Here is an 18,166-nt window from a genome sequence, read left to right as displayed (position 1 = left end):
CAAACTTAACTACCACAGCAGTGTACCAAATGTGAGTGATCAATACGTTGGCATTGAGGAAGAGGAAGACATAGAGAGATGCATGGGAGGTGCAGACAACAAAGATGAACCCTTCTGCACATACAGTACTGTGTTCTCCGTGATGGCAAACATGGATATATGGGTGGATAGATGGGTGGACAGGATGAACTATTAGGTATGTCTATGCAGGGGGGAGTGTGCCCATGCCCATGTATAGGGTTGGCAGAAAATATTTCTAGAAGTGCATTTGTATGTTCTGTAAGAATTCCCAGGTATATAGTGGAGCTGACAAGGGACAAGGTTGTAGTCACTTCTTGGCCACAGCCTGCTACCCATAGGGAGTGAGTAGTTGGACCTGTGGGCTTGGGACCATAGTCACAGGGAAAATCAAGCTCAATTGGCATAACATACCACACAAAACCATTGTTCCACATCCTACTTTGGTGAGTAGCGACTGGGATCTTAAAAGCTTGCAGGTAGCCATCAAGATGCAACGATGGGTTTCCTTTTGTCTAGAGCAAAGAAGAATGAAGAAAACCAAAGATGCATGGAAACAATTAGTCCAAGTGACTGGTACAGCATGTGATCCTCAGCCTATATGACTATGAGACCAGAAAAACTAAATGGTGCCTGGCTACCACTGTCAAACACTTGGAGGGTGATCTATATAGGAGATTCTGGATAGAGTGGAGAGCGGTATGCATCAAAACTCAAAATCATTAAACAAAATTAAAAAAAAAAAAGTAAAAGGGACCAGGTTTGCTGGTCCAATAGAGCCTGACTGAACCACTGTGACTATGGCCCCAACTGCCGTTCAAGTCTGGAATTGAAACCCACTCCTGTGGCTTCCAGTCAAACAAAAGACAGGCATATGAGCTGAACATTCACATTAGGCAGATACACTCCTTTGAGAGATGAATTATGGGAGAATAGAAGGGCTGTCTGTGCACACGGAGACAGCTCAGGGGGCAGGGGTGCATGGGAGGGAAGGACACAGCGAAGAGGTAACTATGGAAGGAAGTGGGAGAGGAGCTGTTGTATTGTGGGAAATTGCAGTCAATGTCATGAGACAGTGTACGTGAGTTGCTGTTGGAATGTAAATTCGCTTTGTAAACTTTTACCCAAATCACAATAAAAAGAATGATAAAAAAAATCAATAATGAAAACCTGTGTATGAGGCAGCTATATAGGCTGGGGGTTCACTCAATGAGAACTAACAATAGTACCCTGACATTTCCTTTTTTCATAAAACGCGAACATAATGGTAGGTTGCTGAACAATGACATGGCTACATAGAGAGTTCAAGAATGCCATAAGCTAGAGACCATTCCCCAAACTGTATATATACAGGAAGCACACTATATCCCTAAAGCAGCTACTGAGCTGCTCCTATATATTCTACCATGGAGAATAAGTACATCCAGCTGCCCAGCCATCTAGATGCAACAATGGGTCTCTCCTCATTCAGAGCAAAGAAGAATGAAGAAAACCAAAGATTCATGGAAACAATTAGTCCTCATGACTGGTACACCATGTGATCCTCAGCCTATATGACTATGAGACCAGAAGAACTAGATGGTGGCTGGCTACCACTGTCAACCACTCAGAGGGGGCTCTATTAACTTTTATATCTTTTAACTTCTATATCCCAGTGTCCAGCACAGTGCATGAAAGCTAGGAAGTCAGCTGTTCTCTTTGAAAAGAATCATATCAGTAGAGTGATGGAAAGGGACATCAGATTGGTGGGGATTAACAAAAGTACCAGTTAAGGAAGTAGAGGCAGAGGGTGCAGGTTGATTATAGATTAGTAAATTTGAACAAAAGGAGAAAAACAGAAAATGGTAGTTAGTTTCAGCAAAAGAGGGACAATCTGTTACAGTTAATAGTATGAGAGGAGAGTGAGGAGCACAGTGAATAACTGAAGAAATATGGGGCTGGGTTTTGAGATAACAGGGGATATGAGAAATTTAAGTTCTCTTTCTCCATGACAAAACACTGTACAAAAATTTACAACTTGGTGACTAACAGTAATAAATAAGTTTTGTTAGCTGCTGTCAAGCTGACACAACAGAGTGAAACATTGACTTGTCCTGCCTCATCCTCACAATCACCAGGACAGTGAGCCTGATGAAAAATGGGCTCGCATAAGGCTGTGGCTATCAGTAATAGCCTGACATTATGCAGTGACACAATCACAAGCTTTTATTTACTTACGCAGCAGTTAGGATGAAGATGAATTGGGCAATATTCATTATGGGGTTAGTCTCCCTGAGAACCTACTCCCAGGATGAGCTGACACAGGAAATCTGTTCTATACATGTATGATACCCAAGATGCACTGCAAATGAAAGGACAGGATAAAGGGATCTAGGGGTTCTATACCTCAGGGCGCATGGAAAACAGAGAAATGGGGAAGAGGAAGGAGGCTTTGTTTAGCTGCACCTGGCCTAATCGTCCAGTGAATCTTCGTTCAAATTCAAACAGCATAGTAATCCTGTGACTATGGGTGCAGAACCAGAGAGAATACTCCCTACACCCTAGCTATGAAACTGTTATTTTAAGTTTGTATTTTCTGATAATGAATGATACAGCAGGTTAGACTATCTCCTCTGGGTTGCACACTTTAGGATAATTAGTTATGGAGATGATGAGAAGCACTCTCACACTGAGAAAGCAGCCACTTCCCTCCAGCCAGCACATTCAAGTCCATCATTGAAGCCACTGTGCCAATCCATCTCACCTAGGGTTTCCCACAGCCCCCTACTTCACCAAATATGGTGTCCTCCCTGAATGATTAATCACTCCAAAGATTTTAATTGGCTAATTTTTGGAAGTACATTGCCAGGCCTTTCTTGCTAGTTTGTTTTGAGTCTGTAAGCTCTGCTGAAACCTGTCTATCATTCTAGCATTGTAGTAACACATAAGCTACCACAGTATGACAAACTGACAGGCAGTTGGTAGAGAAATGAGTGCTTAATGGTAATTCACAGAAAGTAATATATTAACATATATTACATGTATTTCTTGACCTATTGCTTATAGATTTTAATGTGAACTTTGAACCTGTTTTTTTTTTTTTTTTTGGTGCAATTTTTTATTTAATTGTGATCTGTGTGAAAGTTTACAGAGCAAATTCACTTTCCATACAGCAGTTCACACACACGTTGTCTCATGACATTGACTACAATTTACCCCAATGCAACAGCTCCCTTCCCACTTCCTCCCCATAGTTACCTCTTCCCTGTGTCCATCCCTCCATGCACTCCTGCTCCCTGATCCGTCTCCCTGTACAAACACAGCCCTTCTTTCTCCCATGATTTTTCTCTCCAAGGCATGTATCTACCTCAGGTGCATGTTCAACTCTTATGTTTGTCTTTTGTTTGGCTGGAAGCCACAAATGTAGGTTCAATTCCAGACCTGAAGGGCAGCTAGGGGCCATAGTCTCAGTGGTTCCACCAGGCTCCATCAAACCAGCAAACCTGCCCCCCCCTTTTTTTTTCCAAATGATTTTGAGTTTTGTTCCACATTGTTCTCCCACTCTATTTAGGATCTCCTCTATAGATCCCCCTCTGAATGGTTGACAGTGGTAGCCAGGCATCATCTAGTTCTTCTGGTCTCATCGTCATATAGGCTGAAAATCGTATGGTGTATCAGTCAGGAGGACTAATTGTTTCCATGAATCTTTGGTTTTCTTCATTCTTCTTTGCTCTGAATGATGAGAGACCCATCATTGCATCTAAATGGCTGCTTGCAAGCTTTTAAGATCCCAGTCGATACTCACCAAACTAGGAGGTAGAACATTTTGTGTAGTATGTTATGCCAATTGAGCCTGATGTCCCCTGTGACTATGGTCCCAAGGCCACAGGTTCAACTACTCACTCCCTCTGGGTAGCTGGCTGTGACCAAGAAATGACTACAACCTTATCCCTTGTCAGTTCTACTATACCCCTGGGAATTCTTACAGAACATACAAATATACTTGTAGAACCATTGTCTGCCAACCCTATACCTGGTCTTGGGTACACTCCCTGTTGCATAGACATACCTAATAGTTCAGCCTGCCCACCCATCTATCCACCTGTACACTCATGTTTGCCTTCACTGACAACGCTGTACTGTTTGTGCAAAAGGTGAACCTACTTTTTTTGCTTTATAAATTTTTCTATTTTTAATAATTACTGGTCTCAATTAGTTGGAGGTAGAAAGTATGAGTAGTTTTGGTTGTGCACATTATCCATACTTATGACTTTTTCTATCTAACACTAAATCCAGTTCTTCTCACAGTATAAGGCAGTAATTTCCATAGAAAGGCAAGGGAAATCTTTCTACTGTGTAGTGGTTGGTTCTTCATGGCACTCAGATACTTGTTATTTCAGTGAACTATATTCACCTGGTTTTGTCCCTAGGGATCACTGTTACAGATTTGTGTACCCCAAAAACCGTATGTTGAAGTTCTAATCCCTGTGCCTGTGAATGTGATCCTATTTGGAAACAGGATTTTTATTTTTTTTCTATCAAAGAGTCATACCAGTAGCATGGATCTTAAACCCAACCCCTTCTGGGTCGGGTTTCATAAAGGGGAGTTTTGATGCAATGAATTTCTTAATATGACCTTTCTAGCCAGTTTTTGGGGAGCTCTGGTGGCATAGTGCCTAAGGTATGTGACTGCTAGCTCGTGGTTCAAACCCACCAGCTACTTCTCTGAAGAAAGGTTGGGCAATCTACTTCCATAGTGATACTGCCACGGAAACCCAAGGAGGGGATTTGTTATGAGTCAGATCCGACTGGAGGGCAGTGAGTGAGTGAGCCAGTCTTTGTAACTCCCACCAAGTCTCTGGGTGGGACTATGCAAATGAAGTGCTTATGGCTCATGAAGGGGATTGGACAGCTTGCTAATAATGTGCATGGCACCCTTGTGGTATGAGAGCATGCTAATAAGGTGTATGGAACCCTAACAAGGGGACTGGTCAGTTTTGCCATCCCACTAAGCTTAAATAAGCCATCCCAGAGGCAGAGAGGGGGACCTCATGACCACCAAGAAAAAACAGGAGCAAAACACATTCTTTGGATCCAGGATCCCTTGAATCTCCCTCCTTGACCCAGGAGACAGAAAGCAAGCTGTAACACTGGAGAAGCAGCAGCAGAGACACTGTGGCAGAAGAACCAGGAGACGGAGAAGGAGACAAGCAGGAGATGGGGAGTTGGGCTTCCTTGGTCGTGGAGTAGAAAAAGTGCCTTCAAGGATACTTGCTGGCAGAGTGGGTTGCTTTTGGGCACCTAGTAGAGCAACCTGTTATAGACCCACGGAACTAGAGCTGAACACCCCTGGGCCAAGGCTTATTGGTGTAAGATCACAGGCACTGATCATGAGCGCTAAAAGAGATTTTTAACACTTGCCTGAGCAGGAGAGAGGCCACACCGAGGGTCTGAGGGCCAGCGAGAAAAAGCTATCTGTGGACACTGCCGAGAAGAGGGTATTCTGATTAAATAAACTATATTCTGAGAGTTCCTGAACTTGGATTATAACCTGTTATTTCTCTAATAAACTTCATAATCATGAATATTGTCTGTGAGTTCTGTGTGGTCACTGCAAGGAATTACTGAACCTAGCGGAGAGGTACAGAGTGCCGTGGGAGGACGGCTGGTATCAGAATTGGTGAAAACGTTGGAGGTAGAAGCATGTCTGACCTCCACCTCACGGGAATCAACCTTGGATTACTGATGCAAACAATGATTCTTTGTCCCTCATGAAAGTAGTTAGACCCTCAAACTCCCCGTGCTCACAGTCCAACTTGGTGGAGAACTCCCCAGGCCTCCCTCCTCCTGCCCTCACCCACCTTTACCCTGCTCTACAAGTCGCCACCTCCCCTTCCCGCTTCTACTACGTCATTATCTTTCAAGCATGCGCAGTGACCAGGCTTGTGCAGCCTCGAGTCCAGGACTAGTCAGTTGCACTTTAACCGGCACCAGGGCTCAGCCAATCAGGAGACGTCTTATTGCCCAGGAGCCCCCCCCCCACCCCCGGCAGAGGGAAATATGGTGACAGGCGAGGGTCACTATGTATAACCGCTCATGAGCTACAGAAACTAGGAAGGACCACAGCGTCCCTCCCCACCCCCCTCCGCGGTCGCCAGCAGCTTGCTGAGCCCCACCCGCACGTCCTCCTTGCTGTGCCTGGGTTGGGCGCCGCGAAACCGCCGCCGCCTCTCGCGTGGAAGTCGCCGGTCCGTCCGCGGCAGCGCAGCCCATGCGGCTGGGGGGCGGAGGCGGCAGGTTCGCGTCTCAGGTGGCGGCGGGAGCCCGGGGAAGGTGAGGCGGCGACGGCATCTGTCCCGGGCTAGGTGATTGGCCGCCGCTGGCTCGCCGCGGGCTAAGGGTGAGCGGGGCAGTTTGGGGAAGTGGCGGGGGCTGGGAGGAGGAAGGCAGTGGACGCGGCAAGCTCGGACGTGGAAGATGCTGCTGTCCCTGGTGCTCCACACGTACTCGATGCGCTACGTGCTGCCAGCCGCCGTGCTTTTGGGCTCGGCCCCCACTTATGTCCTGGCGTGGGGGGCTTGGAGGCTGCTCTCTTGCTTTCTGCCTTCCCGCTTCTACCAGGCGGTGGACGACCGACTCTACTGCATCTACCAGAGTATGGTGCTCTTCTTCTTCGAGAACTACACCGGGGTACAGGTGAGGCATTTTCTCTCTGAATCCAGTCCGCGGCACTTGCTTCCACTTCTCCGTCAGAGGCTCCCGCGGGTCCTGGCCGATTTTACCAACTTAGAGCTAGCCATTCCCCCACCCCCTTCCCCACCCCCACCTCTCTGGTTTGTAATAGTTCTATCTTGTGTAGCAGATCCGGCCCCCAGAACACGTGCTATCGCCCAGCCTTCCACGGTGGGGGAAGTTTTACGTTCTAACTTAAGGTTTGGCCCAGTGCAGTGATCACTAGGAAGTTGTAGTAACACATTGCTTAGGCTGTAAGTGGACAATCCGTTTGTAGACCCAAGAGTTCCTTTTCCTCTACTCTTGAGATATTTATCTGTTTAGCGAAATAGATGCAGGTGAACATTTAAGTAGGGCACGCGTCTGACAATATTTGGCGTTTTGCCTAAGAAGATGGTAATGCTGGAACATGAGATGTTTGAACTAAAAAATGCTTTTAAAAGTGTTCTTAGAAGACCTATTGAAACCTATGTTATTATTTGACCAAGAAGAACAACTTTGTTTTACATTCTTCCCAGTGTAAGTGAAAGCTAGGTGAGGAAATTAATACATTTGTTACAGTGGAAGCCTAACTGTAGATACACTTACCAACTTTGACTAGATTTAAATGTGTGACTAATCTTTGGTCTGATTACAGTTTCTATTTCTCTTTGTACAGATTGAATTTGAAAAACAATTTGAGACAATAAAGTAAAAAAGCCCTCAACGTCAGTTATTTGAAGTCTCATAAAATATACTACTATAACTTTTCCTTTTATTTCCCAGCCTGAGAAAAGGAGATTACTTCTTGATTATTCCTAATATCCAGTTAGTCTATCATTTTTGAGGATAGGAGGATGGGAAGGAATTGTTTTGTTTTTTGCCTTTCTTTTTAAAAATTTCTCACTAGAGCAGCTGTTTTCACTTAGTTGTCAACCAGCTACAGTATTGAGTTTGCAGTTGAACTGCTGGTGATCCCTGATGACTCTCAGTTTGCCAGAGTTGGAGGCTGTATGGAGGAAGGGTAATAGGAAAGGCTAGGATATCAATTTAAGTATAAGTGTTTTCATGGAAAGACAGGCCATTGTTGCAATTATGGTTTCCTTGAAATTGACTTTTAAGACAAAGCTCATTTAAAATTTTCACTAATTCATAAGGATCATTTAACCCCTATGCTTTTCACCAATCTTTAAAGTTATGGTGTTACCGTAGTTAAATATTTAATTTCAGAAATGACAGCTGTCCTGGGCTGATGTACAGACTCAGAAAATATGTACCAAATCTGTCACCTCTTAGAAAGAAGTTCTGCTGTTTTTGTTCAAAGAATTATATGTTCCACATGATATAGAATATACCATTGAAGTTCTTTGTTTGGCAAATTTATTTTTTAAAATGACTGTAAAGCTTCACGTTGTTTCTGAAATTGCTTATCTTACTTTATATACTGTGTTCAGTTCAGACCTTGAATTTATTGTTTGATTTTTCAGTTAGTGTAGTTTTTTTTTTTTTTTTTAGTTTATCTTGGTGATATTTTTTCCCTTCACATTATTCTAAGAACAGATCCAGTAGCCAGTGATGATACTTGTGCATTTATAAAAGAATGTCTGGTGACCCTCAATTATAATTCAAAATTTTATTTAATGTGTGTCCATTGATGAAATTTGTAAGGAATCCTAGGACTGATTGCTCACTAATCATCAAATGTAGGTTGTGAACATTTTGGAAAAAGGTAGACTCAAGAGTTCCTATTCCTTGTATTATTATTACTGTTATTGACAAGATGTTATTTGCTGATTAGTAACCCAGAGCAGAACTTTTCAGTATCTTAGGATATTTTTCTAGAATCTGAGGTTCCAGTCCAGGCAAGGCTACCTTCCAATATTTTTGATGGTTTTCTTTAAGATTAAATCAACAGATAAATCACTGACTATCTTCAAATATAAAACTCAAAGGAAAAAAGATAAAATTCTGACACCTAATTTTAATTTTTTCCTATTATTTTTCATCATTGGAATGTTTTGATTAAAATTTTGATTTTTTTTTTTTTATTTTGCTGGGAGAGTTTTTTGGTTTTGTTTTGTTTTCCTTCCCCTTTACTGGAATTGCTTGTTAGGTTTAATTTGTAAGGGCACTGAATATCTGCTTATTTGTTGCACATAACATATACTTGTCCTATTTCTGAAGATGTTTTAGTACTAAGAGGATACCAAAAAACCAAACTCACTCTCATTAAGTTAATTTGACTCATAGTGACCCCTCCCTGCATTTCTGAGGTGGTGTTATGTGTCATTGAGTCTGACCCAGCTCATAATGACCGCCCCCCGGGTTTCCAAGGGGGAGCTCTGGTAGCATAGTGGCTAAGACACTTGCCTGCTAACCAGACGGCTGGCGGTTCAAACCCACCAGCCACTCCTCGGAAGGAAGGTTGGGCATTCCTACTTCCGTAGTGATACTGCCTCGGAAACCCAAGGAGGGGTCGCTATGAGTCGGGGCCGACTCGACGGCACATAACAACAACATCACTACGGAAGTAGATTGCCCAACCTTCCTTGTGAGGAGTGGCTAGTGGGTTTGAACCACCAGCCTTCTGGTTAACAGTCAAGTGCCTTAGGCATTATACTACTAGAGGGCTCCCTATAATTGTAATAATTAGGATAAATAATGGGTTCGATTAGAATATGCTTAACTATTGTAATGATTCATACTTTTATTGAAACATTGTTCCATGTTTGTAAAAGAAATAGTAAAGGCTTTCTTACCTAGAGACCATTTATAACTAATAGTTTTTGTAGTGCTGTTTCATCAAAAATAGTCCTAAACTTTTTTTTTTTTGGTAACTTTTTATTGTGATTTGGGTGGAATTTTACAAAGTTAATTCATTTTACATTAAACAGTTCATATACACATTTTGTTTTGTAAAATAGTTCTAAAGGCCTAATGAGTTAAATTTGCGTTCTTTGTCTTGCAGTATAGGCAGTTCATCTATGAAAATGAAACGTTTATTTAGAATCAGAGAAGGGACCTTACAAGTCATCTAGTTTAACTCCTATTTGTCACATCTAAATTCTTTCTTCATTCCTGCCAAAATGTTGTCTAATGTCTTCTTGACTATCAGCAGTCTTAAAGAGAATGTGAATTTTTGTTTGTGTCCTTACTTTTATTATTCTCTGGTTAATAATCTATGTAAAGACCTTGAAGACAGTGTATCACTTCATTCAGTGTAGCTGGGAGTAGTACAATTGGGCAGATTTGGGTGTGCCTCTGCATTTGCCGGCTTAAGCAGAATGATGAAAGCCTTTGATAGAATAAATTAGACATTTCTCAATCAAATACAGTTCCCAGTGTCACAGTTTAATCTGGCTAGGGACCTGGTGAAAGAACCCTAGGGGATCAATGATTGCAAAAAATGAGGGTGGTGTCTTCTGACCTCTAACTTCAGGAGGGGAAGGAAGATCCAGAGTAACATCAACAGCCCAACTGAGGCTGGTTCCTATGAGGCAGTGGTAGCCATCCTGCTGCCTTTTAACCTTTTTGCCGGTTCTGACATCAGCCATCCCTCCCATGGTACTCTGTTTCTCTGCTGTTGTTGTTGTTATGTGCCGTCGAGTCGGACCCGACTCATAGCGACCCCTCCTTGGGTTTCCGAGGCAGTATCACTACAGAAGTAGATTGTCTCATCTTCCTTCCGAGGAGTGGCTGGTGGGTTTGAACTGCCAGCCTTCTGATTAGCAGTCAAGTGCCTTAGGCACTACGCTACCAGAGGTTCGATAATTCATTTTAGTGACCATACAGAACTCACAGACAATACTTAGGATTTTGAGGTTTATTGGGAAAATAATAATTAGACCCGTCGCTCTATCTCATTCCAGTCTCTTGATTCTGCTGCCTCTTCTGCTGCTCACTCTCTGCCATCTCAGTAAAGTGTTACAGCTCTGTCCTGAATTGAGGAGGTCTAGTGCAGGGGTGTCGGGTCCAAGCACGTGTTCCACTCCTGCTACTCTTTCTTGATAGTGAAATCCCCCCCTTTCTACCTCTGCAATAGCTCATTTTAACCCTTGTGAATGGGAAAACTGACCACTTCCCACATAAAAGTTCCATACACCTTATTTCCATGGTCCCACTCCCACAAAGGTGCTGTGTAGCTTATTTACATTATTAGCAAGCTATCCAATCCCTTTGGTGGTTACAAGCAGTCATATTAGCATAGTTCCACCCAGTCATCTGGTGGGAGTCAGGAAGTCCATGAGTAGAAGAGTCATATTAAATAACGTACTGCACCACAGTTATTAAGCACTTGAGTGTTGACTAAAAGGTTACTAGCTCAGACCTATCAGCTGCCCTGTGAGGGAAAGATGTGGCAGTGTGTTTCCATAAAAATAACAGAAACCCTATGGGACAGTTCAACTCTGCCCTATCAAGTGACCCCTCCTTGGGTTTCTGAAGCAGTATCACTATGAAAGTAGATTGCCTACTTTTCCTTCCAAGGAGTAGCTGGTGGGTTTGAACTGCCGGCCTTCTGATTAGCAGTCAAATACCTTAGCACTGTGCCACCAGAACTCTCATAGGATCTCTATGAGTCGGAATTGACTTAATGGCAACAGATTTGGGTTTTTGGTAAAGGGACCTGGTTAACTTGGTAGACTTATTAGATGACCTGTGAGAAATATGATTTGATAGATACAGTTTTGATTATCTGTTAGTGCTGCACTAACAGAAAATAGCACAAATGGGTGGTCTTAACAAACCAGGGCTTTATTCTCTTACAGTTTTGGAGGCTAGAAGTCCAAGTTCAAGTGCCAGCTCTAGGGGCTGGGTGAAAGTCCCTCAGACTTGGGCTTCAGTTCTGCCTCTTGTTCCCAGCCTACTGGAGCTGGAGGCATCTCTTCACTCAGGCAGCTGTTGGTTAGCTGAGGCTAACAAATAAAATGGCACAGTCCCAATGTTACCAAACAACACAGCAGGCCACAGTCCCAAATTGACAGGAAACATGACAGGCTGCTAAGTGAAGACTCAGCTACAAGCAGGGTCCAAATATGCCCAAAAGCTTCAGAGACCTTTCTAAAACTTCTTCTTATATACTGGAAGCAGACCACATCCCTAAGGCAGCTACTCAGCTGCTCCAGTAGATTCTACCATGGAGTTTGCTACAATTGTCATCATGAGGAATGACTACATCCAGGTGCCCAGACACTCTAAACCAGGCACAACCAACTTGACTATCACAGATACATAGAGAAATAGCTGGTCAGTTGACTGTGACTCCTGGCAGCCTTACACACAACAGAACAAAAGTTTGCCTGGTCCTGCATCATGCTCATGACAGCCAACATGCTGGAGTCCTTTGTGGCTTTTATACTATTCTCTCTCACCAAGGGTTTCCCTTGCCCTGTCGGTCCTTACTTCACCAAATGTGATGTCTTCCTCCAACGATTGTTCCCTCCTGATGACATATCCAAAGCAAGTCACCATTCTCTTGTGATCCATAAGGTTTTCATTGGCTAAATTTAGGAAGTAGATTGCCAGGCCTTCTTTCTAGTCTGTCTTCATCTGAAAGCATTGCTAAAATCTGTCCACTGCATCGCTAAAATCTGACCCTGCTGATATTTGAAATACCAGTGGCATAGCTTCCATGATGATAGCAACACATAAGCCACCACAGTATGACAAGGTGACAAAGATATGTAATGAGAACCTTATTTTTATATTTTCTATAAATAAAAATTTCTGGCTATAAGCAAAAGTTTTTTAAGTTTCATTTTGCAAAAACGGCAAGGAGGCCACATGTTCTGACCTCCTCTAACCCTACAAGGGGAAGGCAGGATTACCAGCAGTAACCCAAGGCCTATTACTGCCAGGCCAGACATGTTGCCTCCCTCCAGTCCTTTCTCCAACCGTTCCTCCCAGAGCACCCACCACCTCTCTCCTGGGTTCGATAATTCACTGCAGTGGCCACACAGAACTCACGGATTACGGGGTTTATTAGGGAAGCACCAGGCTACAACTCAAGTTCAGGAAGAACACTCAGTCTCTCTCCCAGCCCACCGTCCCTCAGCCAACAGTCTCTCACAGTCTCTTTCCCAGCAGTGCTGGTCCCTCGGTGTCTCACTCATCGATGCATGTCTCTTGCGTCTCTTTCCCAGCAGTGCGTGTCTCTTTCAGGGGCGCGTGTCTCTTTCAGCAGCACGTCTTCCTCCACCAGCCATCAGAGAGAGTTCTGCCTCCAGGAGGCCTCCTTTTGAGCCTGGAAGGGTGGTCAAACTAGCCAATCACAGCATCAGAACTCTAAGCACATGAGAGAGAGTGGGAACTTCCCAGAACATTGTATTGTGCCACGCCCAACAGAAATAACCCAGGTGGGCGACTTTAAAATCAGGATCTCCTCCGTAGCTAATAGCAATTCCCACCTTAGAGTTTACAAAGACTTATGGGTAGAAAAGCCACACTAAGTAATTTACTACACCGCACATTTATATAAGATTTCAAAATGTGTCTTTATTTTTTCCATTTTAAATACAGATGCAATAAAAATAATCAAACACTGCCAAAATATTTTGAGAAAGTTAGTTTCCTCTACCCATATCCCATACACAACTTTCATAGGTATGTAAATTTGGTGTACTCTAGATTTCTTCCAAGAAGCTTTTAAATATATACTAGAATTGTGGGAAGGCTCTTTCTCCATTAAATTAACTTCTTGGGTGGTGTATGAATTCAGTTGTGCTCCCAAGATATGTATGAAGTCCTGGTTCCTCTACCTGCAATTGTGATCCTGGTTCGAAATAGGTTTTTTCTGTTAATGACCTTAATGAGGTCATAGAAGAGGAGGATAGCTCCTAAATCTAATCACTCCTGAGTTACAGAAAGAGCAGAATGGACACAGAAGCATGCACAGAGGAAAGACACCCTTGAAGGTAGTTACACATGGCAGATGGATTTACAAATTCAGGATTGCTAAGATTGTGGCAGCTAAAATAAACAAAAGACCCTAAAGTCATGTCTTGAGTTCAAACTTCTTGCCTCCTGAACTATGAGACAAAAAATTTTTTTAAAGCCACCATTTGTGGTATTTTTGTTACAGCAGCACTAGGTAACTAAGACTTTGAAGTAGCATTAAATATACCATCATGTCTTTGGGTCCGCCTCTATGACATAATGGAAGACAAAGGAAAAGCAAATTTCTATATAAATAATTTAGGTTTCCTCTTTTGTAAGTTTGTCTACTTTTTTGGAGATTACAAATAATTCCACCTTCTTAAATGGAATTAGAGTTAATTTTTCCTTTATTATTATAGTTCCTTAAACAGAGGCTGATATTAATAGCTATGTGGTCCAATACTAAATAATGATTTTTAGTAAAGGATCCCAAGAACCTAATATTCATTCATTCATTCACCAAATAAGAGTATGCATCATGTACTAAGAGATATAATGAAGGAAAAATACCTGCCCATATGGAGCTCACATTCTAATGAGGGAGACAAACAATAACCAGTAAAAAACAAAAATTCTATTGGTATGTTGTCTAAGAATTCCCAGGTATATAGTAAAGCTGACAAGGGACAAAGTTGTAGTCACTTCTTGGCCACAGCCAACTATGCAGAGGGAGCAAGTAGTTGGACCTGTGGGTTCAGGACCATAGTCATAGGGGACATCAAGCTCAATTGGCATAACATACTGCACAAAACATTGTTCCTCCTCCTACTTTGGTGAATAGCAACTGGGATCTTGAAAGCTTGCAAGCAGCAATCTGGATGCAACGATGGGTCTCTCCTCATCCAGAGCAAACAAGAATGAAGAAAACCAAAGATGCATGGAAACAATTAGTCCCATCGACTGGTACACCATGCATTCCTCAGCCTATATGACTATGGGAGCAGAAGAATTAGAGAGTGCCGGGCTACTACTGTCAACCACCTGGAGGGGGATCTGTGTAGGAGATCCTGGATAGAGTGGAAGAACAATGTGGAACTAAACTCAAAATCATTAAAAAAAAAAAAAAAGAAAAGAACCAGGTCTGCTGGTCTGATAGAGCCTGAGGGAACCACTGAGACTATGGCCCCTAACTACCCTTCAGATCTGGAATTGAGCCCACACCTGTGACTTCCAGCCGAACAAAAGACAGGCATATGAGCTGAACATTTACATTAGGTAGACACACTCCTTGGAGAGATCAATCATGGGAGAATAGAAGGGCTGTGTATGCACAGGGAGACAGCTCCAGACAGGAGTGCATGGAGGGAAGGACACAGGGAAGAGGTAACTATGGGGAGGAAGTGAGATGGGAGCTGTTGCATTGTGGTAAATTGTAGTCAGTGTCAGGAGACAAAGTATATGAGCTGCTGTATGGGAAGTGAATTTGCTCTGTAGACTTTTACCCAAATCACAATTGGGGGGAAAAAAAAGTATCACAGGCTCTTAGCCTTAGAATCTTAGAGCTTGTCTGGTCCTACCTCCCCTCCTAATGGAGAAGCATCTCCCCAGTCATCATTTGGCAGATTAAAAAAAAAAATCCTCAAACTGGACCAACAAGCCAAATAACAATAAATGGAGAAAAGTTTGGAGTTGTCAAAGATTTCATGTTACTTGGATCCACAGTCAACACCAATGGAAGCAGTAGTTAAGAAATCAGCGTATTGCACTGGGCAAATTTGCTGCAAAAGACCTCTTTAAAGTGTGAAGAGCAAAAAGATATCTCTTTGAAGACTGAGGTGGGCCTAACCCAAGCCATAGTATTTGCAGTTGCCTCATTTGCATGTGAAAGCTGGACAATGAATAAGCAAGACTGAAGAAGAGTTGATGCTTTTGGCAAACAATACTGAAAGTACTGCCAGAAGAACTAACAGATCTGTCTTGGAAGAAGTGCAGCTGGAATTCTCCTTGGAAACGAGAATGGCCAGACTTCATCTGACCTACTTTGGTCATGTTGTCAGAAGGGACTGACCATTCCCTGGAGAAGGATATCATGCTTGGTAAAGTAGAGGGTCAATGAAAAAGGGGAAGGCCCTCAACAAAGTGGACTGACACGGTGACTGCAACAGTGGGTTCAGGTATAGCAAGGATTGTGAGGCTGGCAGAGGACCAGGTGGTATTTCGTTCTATTGTACTTAGGGTCACTGGGAGTCAGAGCCAACTCAATAGCACCTAACAGCAACATACTTTTCAAGTTTAACTAGTTTAGTGGCTGAAGGAATGGGGAGTTTGGGAAGGCTTCCTTAAGGACGTGACATTTGAATGGAGCTCTGAAAAAAGGCCACTTTGAAAGGTACTGAGTAATCCAGGCAAAAGGTAATGGTCAGCTGGGGGAGAGAATGAAAATAATTCAAGTTGTAATTTGGAGGTTGTTGACAGGGCATTGTGATTGGATGTGGAGGATAAGGAGTATAAGGTTAATAACAAACTTAGCATTTTTAGTTTCCTATGTGACTGGCATAGTGTGTAAGGCATTTGACTGCTAACCAGAAGGCTGGCGGTTCAAACCCACCAGCCACTCCTTGGAAGGAAGGTTGGGTAATCTACTTCTGTAGTGATAACGCCTTGGAAACCCAAGGAGGGGTCGCTATGAGTTGGGTCTGATTCCATGACCCATAACAACAACAACATGTGACAGTGGTGTAGTGCTTAAGGCACTTGACTGCTAACCAAAAGGCTGGTGGTTCAGACCCACCAGCCACTCTTCGGAAGGAAAATTGGGCAATCTACTTCTGTAGTGATACTACCTCTGAAACCCAAGGAGGGCTCACTATGAGTCGGACTCAATGACAAAACACAACAACATATATGACAAGTGTTTTTCTATTATGTGAATAAATCATTTCATCTTTTCAAAGTAGACACCATTATTCAAACTTTACCGGTGAGGAAACAGGCACAGTAAGTTCACATCTGTTGTAATCAAACCAGGATTCTGTCCAAGGCTGTTAAGATTTGGTCCCATTTTCTGAAAATGCTTTGCTAGGTGGCATGATTATATTGATTCAGGTGAGATTCTTACTCTCAAGTTATTCATACAAAGAAAACAATTTACAAGTACAGTAGAAGATAATTCTGAAATTGGAGTGTTTGTGTTTTTAGCTTGGTGATACAGAGATAATGTGGATTTGCTTGGATTAGTCAAGAAAGCTATTATCAATTGTTAGAAACTACTTTGAATTTTTCCTTCCAACAGAAGTTACATGGCATGTTTAGGGAAAGGAAACTCTCCATTAATTACAGAATAAAAATGAAGGCTTCTAAGCATGGCATTCTAGGCTGTCTAAACTCTGCCTTGCCCAACTTTTTCATTTATCAGTTTCCATTTAGTACAAATGATTCCCCTCCTTCTTTTTTCCTTACATTATCAGTACTTTCTCAACTGCATGCCTTTGGACTGGTCTTTCCTGTTTACTCTCTTCCAGATCTGATCCCATCTTTCCCTCATATATCATGATCTCATCTCATATCAATTTCAGAATCAAATATATGTAATGTTAATGTATGCTGCATTAACATATATGATGTTAACACTAACAGCATATTTTTTGTATATATGTTATCACTTCTACAGGATTGTAAACTCTTTGGAGACTGCAATGAAAAGGGAGACTAATTTGACTTGATTTTTCCCTTAAACAAAAGGAGAGCACATTCTAGAAGGGATATTAGTCCTGATTTCTGTTGAAATGTAGATCTCACTTTTAAGAGTGGAAATTCTTGAATGGCTCTCACTAGTTAATGAGGTTTGATCTAACAAGGTCTACAGGTCTAGTGAGTCTAATTGCATTCTCTATTTAGATAGATAGATAGGTAGGTAGATAGATAAGGGGTAAATATGAACTATACTGTCAGGAGTAAGACGGAATGAATGAGGTCAGAGACCTTGTATAGGAGGTCTAGAATAGCCATTAATATAGAGAAACCTAGTGTTGTTTACTTGTTTATGAAAACCTATCCTTTTGCAATTTTTGAATCTACACAATTACCCAAGATTTATTTTCTCTGTCTTGGTAGAAATTAACAATAATAATTTTTTAAAAAGCAGAGAATATAAAAGTGTTTCTTGAGTGTTTTAGCGAAGCATATGTGTGTAAGTAATACTGGAAAGACTGTGTTTTTCTGCCCCATCTTTGTGTGAGAATTCAGAAACAGGAAAAAAAAAATGCAGGTGATGAGACCTGCAAAGGAACTTGTTAATAAATGCCAACCATATTAGTTAAAATGTGAGGCTCTAACATTTTAGGTTGATAAAGTAGTCTCTACTCTCAATTTCTTTAGCAGTGTAGAAAGAAGTCTATTTAAAATAAAACAAAACTCAATGTTTAGTGTAAGTTTCAAAATGAAGAAATAAAGAACAGAGGAAATACAGAAGTAATGCAACACCATCTGAGTGTTTACTTCACTAGGTAGGCACTATCCATATAGAAGATATGATTCACGTATAAATTAAATGCGGAGCTCTGGTAGCATAGTGGCTAAGACACTT

The 18,166-nt window shown here is 42.2% G+C and overlaps 1 protein-coding gene across 1 annotated transcript in view; it reads left to right on the top strand.

Moving 5' to 3' along the window:
• Positions 1-6,474: 6,474 nt before the first annotated feature.
• AGPAT5 (1-acylglycerol-3-phosphate O-acyltransferase 5) overlaps positions 6,475-18,166 on the top strand; it is a 130,099-nt gene continuing 118,407 nt past the window's right edge. The window contains exon 1 of the mRNA XM_007948065.2: positions 6,475-6,693. Coding sequence (XP_007946256.1) covers positions 6,475-6,693 — 219 coding nt within the window. The remainder of the gene's footprint in view (positions 6,694-18,166) is intronic.

Source organism: Orycteropus afer, unplaced genomic scaffold (assembly GCF_000298275.1).
Source record: "Orycteropus afer afer isolate SDZICR_OR568_19922 unplaced genomic scaffold, OryAfe1.0 scaffold00200, whole genome shotgun sequence".
NCBI lineage: Eukaryota > Metazoa > Chordata > Mammalia > Tubulidentata > Orycteropodidae > Orycteropus > Orycteropus afer.
This window is presented reverse-complemented; position numbering and strand designations above follow the sequence as displayed.